This window comes from Eulemur rufifrons, chromosome 30 (assembly GCF_041146395.1).
Source record: "Eulemur rufifrons isolate Redbay chromosome 30, OSU_ERuf_1, whole genome shotgun sequence".
Classification (NCBI taxonomy): Eukaryota; Metazoa; Chordata; class Mammalia; order Primates; family Lemuridae; genus Eulemur; species Eulemur rufifrons.
In genome coordinates this window covers 63,027,545-63,041,351 of record NC_091012.1, presented here as the reverse complement: position 1 = coordinate 63,041,351, position 13,807 = coordinate 63,027,545, and the positions used below count along the sequence as shown (strand labels likewise).

The 13,807-nt window shown below is 34.4% G+C and overlaps 1 protein-coding gene across 1 annotated transcript in view; it reads left to right on the top strand.

Annotated features, from left to right (window-relative positions):
- Positions 1-3,640: 3,640 nt before the first annotated feature.
- Positions 3,641-13,807, top strand: part of DNAAF6 (dynein axonemal assembly factor 6) — a 29,566-nt gene continuing 19,399 nt past the window's right edge. Inside the window, 4 exon segments of the mRNA XM_069464224.1 lie at positions 3,641-3,856; positions 7,508-7,580; positions 10,032-10,137; positions 12,953-13,049. Coding sequence (XP_069320325.1) covers positions 3,641-3,856; positions 7,508-7,580; positions 10,032-10,137; positions 12,953-13,049 — 492 coding nt within the window.

Sequence of the window (13,807 nt, the reverse complement as noted above, 5' to 3'; positions counted from 1 at the left end):
TTTTTCTCTTTTGATACTTTGAACCTTTTAATTAGTTATTCACAAGATATTTGTGATTCTTTGTTTCTCAAAATACAATATCAACAAACTTGTCATGATTTATTAATTGGGGTTTATAGATCATTATTATATTTGATGTGGTAAAAATTATTTTTGCTAAGGTACTAATTTTATTATATTTCTACTCCAATTTAGCTATAGTGCAAATCTATGCCATTTTTTGACAATATAATTTGGAAGTTCAATTGGACTTTAAGAAGTCAAATGCCTAATATGCTTCAGATATAAAAAGTGTTACTAAGAATTATTGTGAATGAATTGTTTAAAAAAAACACAAACATACACATCCCAAGGAGTGGCAACACCTTCAAAGTAGCCACTTTTGGAAGCTATCTACTTATTCTAATGATGTTGCTATTACTCAGATTACTTTTGAAACTACTCTTTTAGAATCACCTTGAGGCCTGTAGCACATTCTTTTGAATATCCTCAAGAAAGCAAATCTTCATATTTTGAAAGTAGTTGTGATATCTAGATATATCTAGAAATCTCTTGGAGACAAATTTGATGTGTAATCAAACTGAATGATACCATAATGATATATATTTTCTTGGTGATGCATATGAAGACAATTCCAAAATATTTTGAGCATTGATAGCATAATTTACATCAATCTATAACCTTCCAAGGGGCTATTTTGAAATACAATATTCATATGAATTTAATCATGCTTCATTCAGTATTCATCAACTGCTATGTGCCAGCTCCAGTTATTGAAGATGTTCAGTCTATAGGTATAGCTTCACTCTACCCACACTGCCCTGCTTCTCACTTATTGAAAACCAGGCCAGAATTCCTTCCCAGCTAACCGGTAGGGATTTAGAATTAATTTAATTTTCCTAAATCCAGTATCCAGTGTACCCAATAAACGGTAACCTTCCTTCATAACATCCCCTGTGGGTGCCCAGGTGACATGAGAAAGCTGCTGATGCAGTGCCTGGTTTGTTTTCTCTTTTCCAGCTGGAACTTTGATCCCTGCCCTCTTCTGAACCTTCATCTAGCTGCCAACTTCCCCATAATCCTCAAGAACTGGATCCCGCCTCTTATACTCTCCACCTATGGGCCAGGGTCCTACTTCACCCTAAATAGATCTCCCTATAACTATGACTTCAACCTTTCTGTCCTGAAGCACTGCTCATATTCAGAAACTCCTGCTGCCATGTCCCAGCCAAGCAAATAAGACCACATGAATTACAATTCTGATTACTACCTCAGACACTGTATTTGGGACTTCTAAATGTCTTTTTATAGGTTAGCTTTACTGGTCCCAGTTAATTCTCCTTTCACGAGCCCGCCATTGAGCTCTCACAAGCCTCATGATCAAAATATCTGTGGGTGTTGGCACTATGTGCCAGATAATAATGACATTTTATATAGCTTTTCATATTTTAGCAAACTCCTTTACCTACCTTGCATAATTTGACCATCACAACAATTTTGTAAAGTAGATAATGCTGGTATCGTAGACAATTTCTGCTATGTTTCTTTCTTAGATGTCTCATTTGCAACAATCTCAATTCAAAATACTCATTATATCTGATATCTGGATACATTTTACCTTTCATCATCAAAGGTAGAAAAATGTTACAATATACTTTCTGCTTTTAATGTTAGGTAAATATTTAATGAGCACATAATCAACTAGGAATTTTAAAATATAAACAAGAGCTTCTTTGTTTAATTTGTGTCAATTGTTCGTTTCCATAGCAGTCTACCAGACCACACTGTGAGAGAAGATTGTTTTATCACCTTTTATTCCACTTTTTCCAATTTAATGAGTTTCCAAAGTAATGAGTTTTATCATTAACTTATTTCACATCGTTATTAGACATGACAGTCATACCCAGCAAAATTGAACTTTCAAAGAACTAATAATAGCCAACATATGTTGAGTGCTTACTATGTGCCAGGCACTGTTCCAAGGTCTTTTATGTATATTAAGCTACTTAATCCTTATAACAACAGTAAGAGATATACACTATTATTATCCCCATTTTACAGATAAAGAAAATTAGATATAGAGAGTTTAAATAATGTGCCCAAAGTCAGAGAGCTAAGAAAGTAAATAATGGATACAAATCCAACCAGTGTGACTCCAGAGCCCTTACTTTTAACCACTGTGATATACTGCCTCTGTGCAATTTAGGTGTGTTTCTTACCCTTGACATCTTCAACAGATATTAGGATCAGTTTTCTATTTAAAAAAGAAAGTCAAACTAATGATAAAACATAATAAAACAGAAGATTTGTAAAACACCATTTGCATGCAGATTGATTTTGACAGGTAACTATACCAGCACACATTTGAGAATCCCTTTGTATTACTCTTCTGGGCACAATGGAAAAATTTTCATGGATCATTTAATAAAAGTACTACATAAATGTTTCCTGTGAGTTAATTTTATAAAATAATGTTTAAAAAATATCAACAGAAGTGTAAAAAAAAATCCTATTATATTTGTGCCCAAATCACTAAAAATAGGTCTAATTCTACAGTCTTTATTCAGATTATTCACTAAAATCTGACAGCTGCCTGATTTTTAAAGATCCTGTATTTCCTACTCCAAATATAACTGCAAATATTATTTGGTTGTTTGTTTTGTTTTGTTTTGTTTTTTGAGACAGGGTCTCACTCCATTGTCTTGGCTAAAGTATAGTGACATCATCATAGCTCACTGCAACCTCAAACTCCTGGGCTCAAGAAATCCTCCTGTCTCAGCCTCCTGAGTAGCTGGGACTACCAGAATGCACCACCATGCCCAGCTAATTTTTGTTTTATCTTTAGTAGAGATAGGGTCTCGCTATTGCCCAGGCTGGTCTCGAACTCCTGGCCTCAAATGATCCTCCCGCCTCTGCCTCCCAAAATGCTAAGATTACAGGCATGAGCCAACACTCCTGGCCTGCAAAGATTATTAGAAAGACTGATGTCTAGATAGTAGAATTATAGGTAGTTATAGTTTTCTCAGTTATACATGTAATGTATTTTCCCTGAAATGTTATAATCAAAAAAACAATTATTTCATTAACTTTCACTAAAGCGAATGAATGAACCCATTAGAGTTCTCAAATGGTAATGTGCTAGGCATCATCAAGGGTTAATTAAGAATTGAAATAAATTAGAAGATGCAGGCCTGCCTGAGGCAGAAGTGTGAAATGAGTAAAGGCCTTGGTGGTATGTCCACCAAGCAACATCTTTTTCAGTTCACTAAGTGGAATATATAGCCTAAACAGCATACATGAAACAGATCAAAAGACAGTCTAAAATAATATGTTCTGAAATAATGATACATAATCTATATGACACTGATATACACTTCCTCTAGAGGTAGGGCTTAAGAATCTGCATTTTTAATCAACTCCGCAAGTGATTCTTGAGCACACTAAAACCCGAGAACCACTATAGTAGGTGCTCAATAAATGCTTGTAAGATTAGGTATGAAGTTTTAGTAAAACAGGCTGAATGCTTGAGTTTGCTTGCTGCCCCAGGCCTATGAGTTAGCAAAAAACATATCTAAAGGAGTTTACAAGGATTTTCGGAAAGATAAGAGACAATGGAGTGACTCCAAGAAAGAAGGGAGGTATGACAATACAAAATTTTCATGTCTTTAAAAAACTTAAAAGTAAAGTATCTCTTTTTGATTATCTTCTTCCTTAGAATATGGATTCTGAAAATACAGGAACTCAAAATATAGAACCTAAAAATCTGGAAATTGAGACACTTTCTTCAATTTCTACTCTGGAAGCACTCTCTGAGCTGATTAATCCGGAAGAAGAGGAAGATTTTGACTCTGGACAGGTGGCCATATACTTATAGATAAATTAATTCTGTTCATGGGAAATTGTGAAAGTGTATTTGAACAATTTGTTCCCACCTTACTGTGGGAGCAGGACTGTGTCATCTGATACATTCACAGGAGGCTGCAAGGCTGATTATGCATGAGAGTATAACCTCTAGTACATTTCTAGCAAACATAATTATATTTTTTCTAAACCACCTGAACACTGAATAGGAAAATAGTTCTGTAACTATGGTAGCAATAGCCACATTTCAAAATGTTTGTCATTTATATTTATGGCCTAAGAATGCTTGACAACCATTGCAAAGTGGTAGATAGGACTGTTTAAGCCTAGACAACATTTCTGTAAGACAAATATTTTCAATTATACAGTATTAATTGGACCCACAAGTACCAATCCTTTATTTTTTTTTATTTGTCTACACATGAAAGCAGAACAGAAAATATTTTGAACAAACAATAGGACAAACTAGCTTCAGCCTATCAAAGTGGCTTCCCTATACATGCTAAAATAAAGCTGTGTAATTAGTTGAGTAGCATCGGGGTCAGGACAGGTAATGCCAGTAAGGCTTGCAGCAACAATATGGGCTTCATTTTCAGTAGAAGAGTTCTGGTAGAACTGACCTGTGGCCACTCGAAGGTCACTGCCAGTATTCCCAACACAACAAAAGCACTTTTATATAACTCCTTGCTCTCGATTCTCCTACCCCTTAAATATCAGTGAGCCTTGGCTCTCAGACTGCCCGTGATAAGACAAACAAAACTGGGGGCAAAAATCTCCTAACAGAATATATTAACTTGCATAAATTTATTTTGATGAAGTGTTTTGTTATTACGACCAGTTTACCATGAATAAATCATCTTCCACGGAAATACATATCAATTTACTCCTTCCAAAATTCTTTTTTGCCATAATGTGGAAAAATAAGTATATTCTGAATAGGCAGCAAATTCAGTGGCTCATATTGACACAGGAGTGAGCTAGCACTATCAGGAAGAGCTTAGGTGGAACAGGGGAGAATTAAATAAGACATGAAATGGAAATAAAATTTGTAGAAGAGAGGAACTGAGTCAGCTTGGACCCAGGATCAGAAACCAGGAAGCTTTAATTGGGGAAAAGAATCAGTAGAGGCCAAACAAATAAAGAAAATCAGGACATTAATAACAGCGTTGAATATATGTAACAAATAGGACACAGGAGGAAAAACAATAGGAGCAATGTTATCAATGAAGTCGGGAAGGCAAGCTCATTTTTGCTACCTTAGTTGAAATAACAGAATGATCATTTTCTGGAGCCTACATCCTGGGAAAGGGAGGATGATGACATATGGAAAAAGTATATTAAGTATTTGAGAAACAGTGATCTTGAGTAAAGTGAAGGGGAACTTGTAACAGGAACAGATTCAGAGATAAGGATTTACTGTGGTTACAAAGCTTGTTCCCTTTGGGGTTTATGGCTGGAGATGTTTATTTGCATCCATAGGTGTTTCTAGGAGGAAAGATGAGTGCTTATGAGAACAGAGAGACTGACATCATTTTACTGAATTGTATAATTTATAAAGGAAAATTACTGTAATAACATATGATTCTGTATGATTCTGTATATCTAGGTTATAAGCAATTTTGAGATAATTGGTCATTCAGATACCACAGTACAGATATCATTAGAGGATATAGAATTAGAGTATCAGAACAACGGGAGAATAATTAATGTTTCTGATGAACCGTTAAATTTTCCAGGAGAGAAACGGCTTTTCATTTTTTAACATATATTAATCTTGGGAACTGAGGGATGATTACAAGAGTGATTTGTTTTTAAAAATACACTCTCTGAAAGCAGCAAGAAAACGGTTGCATACATATTGGTTCATTTACACTATCCCTTTTCTTTATGAATTGTTAAGAATCTGGAAGATTGGGAACAGTGTATCTGTAGTTTTTCAAACTCATGAGGGGACCTTAAGGCCTATGGGAAATAAGGTCCACCATTCTTCACAGACATTGTAGCAAAGATATTCTAACTGTCTTATATATTACAAAGTGGCATGAATTACAATGATAAATTGTTCATATAATTGGCTGTAGATTCATGGTAAAGGCTCAAATGATGTTCTTATAGAAAACAATTACCAGATGGTTTTTAGTGTTTTTATTATCCCATTCCATCTTTTCACTTGAAATTTTTATTTTTAATCATTTCTTTTCATTGAGTTAATAGATTGAAACTCTGATATACTGATCCAATCATCACTGTCCATGGAGAGCATACCAATTTTTGTCAGGAATGTCCAAGATTTTATTTCTACTGATTTAAATTTTCTGTGGAAGGAGGCACTCAACAAAACAAGAGACCCTCAAGTTCAAGGCCCCGAGAAATGCTTTACCCTTATTGACCAGTAGTATTCTGATGATTAATAATTTAAGAAAAGTACTACACATTTATATGACCTTAGTGATTAAAAAGAGAAAAAAAGGCCTGAATATTGTCTTGAGATTTTCACATAAAAATGCCTATAACACCTTTACCGCAGACATAGCACTTTTGAAACACCTTTCTGGAAGGGAATAGTTACTGTCTCAGACACCGTTGAGATGTTGTAGATTAATTTCTGATTTATAACTGTTGAAATAGTTTAGCATAATAAAGACCCAGGTGAGCTGTTCTACCAGCTTTCAAGGACAGACATGACTCCCTTTGCCCAAAGAGGACATTCTAACTTTTATACATGTCTGAAGTCTTAGGAGATGAAGTTGGGGGCCTGAGAAAGGAGAGATAGAGGTGCTAGTCTGCTAGGATCCAAGAAGATAAGAATTTTTTGACTGCCAGCAATGGAGTAAGTTGAATCTGCAGGGTCTGACATCAGCAAGAACAATTAGTAAGAAACTGGGATTTTTCTTGAAATATCAAAAAATCACTGAGAGGGGCCAATGAGGTGGTGCCACTATACTGATGATGTAATATATATTATACTTAGTTGAAAAAATGTACTGGTGAGTCAGGGGCAGTCCTGTGGGGGTGCACATGCTTGTGCAGAGGATGACAAAATAAACTTGTATGAAGACTGAAATGCTTTAGCATGTATTTGACACTGTTAATTTGGAGTTGCTGTTTAAATCCACTAGTTCAGTGTCATGAGACAGTGGGACAGAATAGTGTTTTATACTCTATAGTGAAAAGCAGTAAAAGCAGTTATCAGGGCTTTTGAATGGATCGTTCAAAGTCTAAATACTTAGGCTCTACTTTCCCATACTTCTATCTCCCATCTAACTACAACTAGACACTTAAAACCCAAAAGTATTGACGCTTTTATACTAACACTTGGTTGCAATCTTCATAGAGATGAATGTGGCTCATTTCTCATCCCCAGGGATATATGATTCACTGAACTGGAACTGGGGATTTAGTCTGACTAAAGATCAATTCTGCCCTAGAGTCTATTAAACCGAATATTTTTTGAAAGAACAAGGAAAGCACATTCAAAATAATATGTGGCATCTGGCTCTCTGTTGTGTAACAAAGATGGGTAATTGAACTGGAAAGCTCTATGAGGTTTTTAGATGGAAAGCTTATCAGATTTAAAGTATTACTAGTCATATAGGTTATACAAGCAGTAATTACAGAATGTTGGATTTTTTTTCTTCTCCTTCAGTCAAATTATTCATCTTGTATTGGAGCCATGGGCCCTGGGAATATTGGGCCACCAAAAAACGAAGAGCTCAAAGGTAACAAAGCAGTATAGATCAATATAACCTTTTCCTTGGCAGAAAAATTATAGGGAGAGTAATACTAATTAACACTAATACTTGTTATGATGAACTAAATAACAATGTATTGTATACTTGAAAGTTGCTAAGGGAGTAGATTTTAAGTGTTCTCATCACAAATAAGTGATATGTATATGAAGTAATGCATATGTTAATTAGCTTGATTTAACCATTCCACAATACATACATATTTCAAAACATTATGTTGTACATAATAAATATATATAGTTTTTATTTGTTAATTAAAGTGAATAAAAAAGAAAAAAGATGAACTAAAATAATCGTGGAAATGATAAACAGCCATTTATATATAAAGAAGTTTTTACTCTACTGCTGGAGGTAAGTAGTTTTTTTAATAATGGAAATTAATATACCTAGGATTATCCACATTCCTTGGTATATTTTCTGAGATAGAAGACCATGAAAGTCATGTGTGATCAGATAACTTTTTATTTATTAGGGTCTATCTATCAAGATGCTTAGCTTATTTACCTCCCAGCCTCCTATATTCTGGCAATTTCATAGAATTCATTCAATAAATATTTTTTTGAGAGGGATCTCACTCTTTCACCCAAGCTGGAATGCAGTGGCATGATCACAGCTCATGGCAGCCTTGAACTTCTGGGCTCAAGCAATCCTCCTACCTCAGCTTCCTGAGTAGCTAGGACTACAGGTGTGTGCCACCACGCCCAGCTAATTTTTTAATTTTTTTGTAGAGATGGGGTTTTGCTATATTGCCCAGGCTGGTCTTGAACTTCTGTCCTCGAGTGATCCTCCCACCTTGGCCCCTGTCAAAGTGCTGAGATTACAGGCATGAGCCACCACACCTGGCCTCAATAAATATTCATTGAGAGCCTATTATGTATCAGGCAGTATGATCAAAATGATGCAGATCAAAACAGAAAGAGTCTCTGCCCTGACTGACCTAATAGATTTTTGGAGAAAACAGTAAAAATCTACACAATTTTATCTTACATTGAAATGCTTATAAATTAAAGTTTATGTGGTTACTTATAAAATCACAGGTCCAATAAACTAGAATAAATAATTTTTTATGTTTTTCCAGCATTTTGTCTATACATTTTTACAGAGTTGAACATTTACAAATCTTTAAAAATATAGAAGGCTTTCTGTTGATCACGATTACTGTTAAACCAGAGGATGGGCAGGAAGAAGAAGTGAATTTTATTTATCAATTTAGCTAATTGTGAAAGATTTTGTCTGGAAAAATGTTTAAAATAATGGCTAAAATGAGGTCTGAGAATAGTTTTTAAATTTCAGTTATTATTGCTGTACATACTCAAGAGGCTATTTGCCTTACTCAAGAGCTATTCACTCCGTGGAGGACTAGTTCAAACTTGATGTATTTCTGTGTTGCCTGTATTTCTGATAATGTAGGTATAACAATCTCTAAATTCTGAGGGAAATGATTCATATGTAAAATGTTCTATACAAATCTGTAGTTAGGCTTTACAAAGCCCATACTAGATAGAAGCAGATAATTTCAAAAGAATTGACAGAATTGAGAACCTGGAAGTCAGGTGCATTTCTGGGAATGCTTTAAAGGACTCACAGTAATGCCCTGCACTTAATGCTGGTCTCCATTTGATGCCACAATAGTTAGAACAAACATAAGCTGGGTTTTTCCATGCCTATTGGAGCCTATCTACTTTTAAACATTTTAAGATGACATGTAGGAACTCAAGCACATGCTCAGTTCTGTATAAAGAAAAAGTGATAGAGATTCTCTTTAAAGCTCATGTCTACATGAGGAAAATACTGGATTAAAAAATGATCATTGCCTTCTTCTGGAAAAAGGCTTAAAAAAAAAAGAAAAAAATGATCATTGCCTCCACTGCTTTCAGTTTCTTTAACTGATATTATTGTTTTAAGAATTATATCATGTTTGCATGGAAAAAGTATCAAAGGGTTTTTTTATATAGCAAAACACAATGCAAGATAAGATATTTCTATCCAAATCAGATTGATTATATTTTTACATATGATCTTATTTATGTTTCTGAAAAAAATGTGTAATATTTCTTTGCATACATATATAGAGAGAGGGTGTGGGTGGGGGGAGAGAGAAACTGGAAGCACCAGAATTTTATTATTGTTTATCTCCAGGCAGTTGGATTGTAGATTATTTTCTTCTTTTTGTGTATGTGTTTTTCCCAAATTTTCTACAGCTGTTATTACAATTCTGCAATGTATTTGTTCTGTATTGATAAAATTATTTAAAGTCAGTTGTTACAAATTTAGCTTGTTTTGACCAGAAAAAAGAGCTAATGATTACAAATAGAGAACGTTTTACTTGAGTTATCCCAAACTGAGGGTGAAGAAGAACAGGAGCAATTTAGAGGAAGAAAACAAGCAACAGCTTCAGCTTTATCTTTCCTTTCTCCACAGACATCCCTCAAACCAGTGAGGAAGAGAGCTGGGACATCTGGAATCCAGAAGATGTTCCAGAAGGAGCAGAGCATGATGATATGTGGGACGTTAGAGAAATCCCCGAGTAAGTCAAATAAAGCCAGGAATGTGTTTAGGGGTTTAAGTAAGATGTGTCATCTGATGCCGTTCTATTTTTGACAAGATTCATAAAGTAACTTATACCACAGAAAAGATAAAACTATAGCAGCACACAGAAGGCATGTATAATGGATGATTTTTTTTCCTTCTAGAGTAGAAACAAATACTAAAACATAACACCTCCCTTGCAGTTATTATCTAGCAAAACCCAAAAAATATAGTCATTTCCATTATAAATTTATATTTAATGTCAGTTTGTCGTATAATGTGAAACTAACAGTGGAAGAAAAACAGCCCATTAAATTGCAAGCATTCATACAACTAAATTTCAATACCATGTTTATGTGTCAAAGACCTGCTTTTAATTATTCAATGTTCTACAATTTCGGTAAAAGACTACGATCTCCCTCCAGTTATCAATTATTATCCAGACTTATTTACTAGATATTTCAAGATTATACTTAGCATTCAGTATATTTTGCAAGCAGGATTCAAGCCTTGCTTTATATCCTTTTCAATATCATCAAATTGTAAATATGAAATTTAGAATTATTATAAAAAGCTTTTCATTCTGATTTAAAAAACCACTCATACTTTTAAGGAACTTAAAGTATGTTTATATACATAGTTGCAATTAATAGTTAAATAGACTAAGCTTTAAATATATATATATAGATAGATAGAAATAAAATCTCAATTGAATACTTAGAATAGCTAGAAAGACAAAGCCAATATTTACTAAATTATAATGTACTTTATAAATTCTTAACGACTTCTATGGAAAGTGATCTGACAACTTTTCTAATTCTAATTCTGACTACAAAACTTTCCAATACTTTAAAAAAAACCCTATACTTCCATCTTCTACGTCAGTTCTGAAAATAGAAGCAGTGGGAGACTGCAGATAACTAACTAGAAAGTAGTATCCAGCTTTCAAATAAACAATGTCAAAACCATAAACCTCACAAAAAAAATCAAAGGAGATTTTAGAACAATATTTCTGTCTGCATCCTAAGAATGAAGAGAGTAAATCTCAGGTTATGTTTACACAGTGCCCACACATCCATATGAAAGGTAAGAATTAAGTCACTCATTTGTCATATTGTCTAAAGAATGTCAAACATCCATATGCAGTAAGCTTCAAATTTGAGTAAATTTTTCACTTTTCATCCTGATATTTGATGTTCTATAGATAGAACATCCATGAAAGCTTTAAATGAATAATAACTTCAGTCAAGATATGAGAAAAATTGCTTTATAAGATTTTTTATCTTTATTTTCTACCTCATGAAAATGCATTTCAAAATGTTCCAGTGGGTAAAGAGGAAAACAGGTAAGGAACATGAACAGGCAGTTCACAAAAGAAGAATCACAAGTGGCCAAATAAAATAATAACAAGGGCTTCAGCTAAGGCACTGGCCTTGGGGAGAAGTATGAGGTCTTTGAGAATTTTGCAGGAAGATTTGGTATTTGATTAGACAAAATGGATGAGAGGAAAGCATCAAAGACGATGTTAAAGTTATTATACTAGCTTAGGTGATTGAGTAAATGGTGATGCAATAACTTTAATAGGGATTATAGGTGGAGGAGACGCAAGCAGTGAGTTTGGCTTTGTACCTGTAGACTCCTAGGTGCCTTTAGGACATCCAAAGCAAACCTATACAGTAAGTAGTTGAAAAATTGTGTCTGGAGCTCAGGATAGGAGCAGGAGCTTGCGAAAATCCATCTGGGAATCACAAGCATATGGATCAATCCCTTCTGACTGTTTTAACCTGGCTTCACCTTTCTAAATATTTGGGAGATATTACAGCCTATTAAGAAAAAAGGGCCCTATATCAAATAGTTACTTATTGTTAGTTCTGTTTGAACTCAGAGAAATTCCGTTTTCACTCTTGGGCATTCTTATTTGCAAATGGTCAGAAGTTCAATCTAGCCCTTTAGTCATCCTATACAGAGATTTTCCATTTCTTCATTAGGGTAGAATCAAGCAGAAAAAATAATTTGTAAAGGTTTGTTTTATGCTATAGGAAGAGATAGAGTACCTTATTGCTGGGTGCTTCTATAAACCATTCTATCCCTAGGGGTCCAAATTTGGAAAGAAGGAAAGACTTGTCAGGTGTGAGGTGAAATACCAAAAAAATCTTCCATTGAACTTTTCTATAGTACTAGATTCTAAACACTATAATGTAGCTGTGCTGACTGCATTACTAGTTTTTATTACAACATTGTAGAGGTGGAAAAGACCATAGAGACAATTTAGTTCAAACCAACCACTCCCACAAATCATACAAATGTGGAAGCTGAGACCCCATGAGTTTGTGACTTAACCAAGGTCCACAGTTAATGACAGAAACAGTACTAAACCTGGATTTTCTTACTCTGTGGTTTAAACTTAGCAGAGGAGGATTTCTATCTATCCATCAAACCCTGGGTTATGGGCCCAGTATTTTTTCTGAGCCATTGCTTTCCAGGAACAGACCTTCCTTTTTATCTTCTACTTTAAACCTTATTAGAATCTTACTAGAATTTCCCTCAATCCATTTTATTTGTATAACTCTCAAACAATTAAGCTTTATTTTAGAAAGTAATAACAATCCTGCTTTTCGGTATTTGGTATTTTTACTGCATTGCTAGACTTCTTTTCCTTTATATTCTACTACATGCCTGAAAAACTGCAAGCACTTTATTTAGTCCTTTTATTTTTTTGTAAATAGCATATCCTCATAAGTTTCTAGTTTTCCACTCTGTGACAGGAAATTGCTTTTCCTTTTAAGTCTCTATTATCATTGACATTTTTTCAGATATGAGATTGTATTCCAACAGCAGGTGGGAACTGAGGATGTATTCCTGGCATTTACAAGAAAGGACCCTTCAACAGCATGTTGTCAGGATCTAGTGGTAAGCCTCTCCTCCCCTTCTCCATTTTCTATATGATTGCTGTAGCTAAATTGACTGTTATATATATGCATACATATATGTATATACATATATATATAATATTGTAGACAAGGCTGAAAACTCTTTAAAAATAGTGGTTGATGTGTTTCAGATACTAGGGGAATAGTGTGATGGACAGTTTAAAATTAATAGCATGAAACCAGGCATGGTAGCATGCACCTATAATCCCAGCTACTCGGGAGGCTCAGGTGAGAGGATTGCTTGAGCCCAGGAGTTCAAGATGAGCCTGGGCAACGTAGCAAAACCCCCACCTGAAAAAATAAAATTAAATAAATAAAATAGGTAACATTTACAAAACAAACTAAGTTTGCATATTTTGGATAAGACTCACAAATAAACATAATAGAATCATATGACACAATACACGATTTCTAGTCCTATTAAAACTGCTCAATCTGATTGGACTAAATTTTCTTTCATCCTAGTTCTGTCCCATGTATGCCATCTGATTGGATATTAACTTCTGATGAGTTGACCAGCAATCAGAATGAAATATTTCATTCCCTGAATCTGTCTTTATCTTTTATTCTGTATTTCTTGCAATGACTCAGCTTGTATTGGGGGATTTAAAAAGGGATTTTCTTAATTTTTGGAACTTCTGATTAAAAAGACTAAGAAGACATCTAAAATGTTACTTGGCTCCCTTATCTGAATGACACTATAGCATGTTGGAAAGCATCCTTTGCCAAGTCATTGTT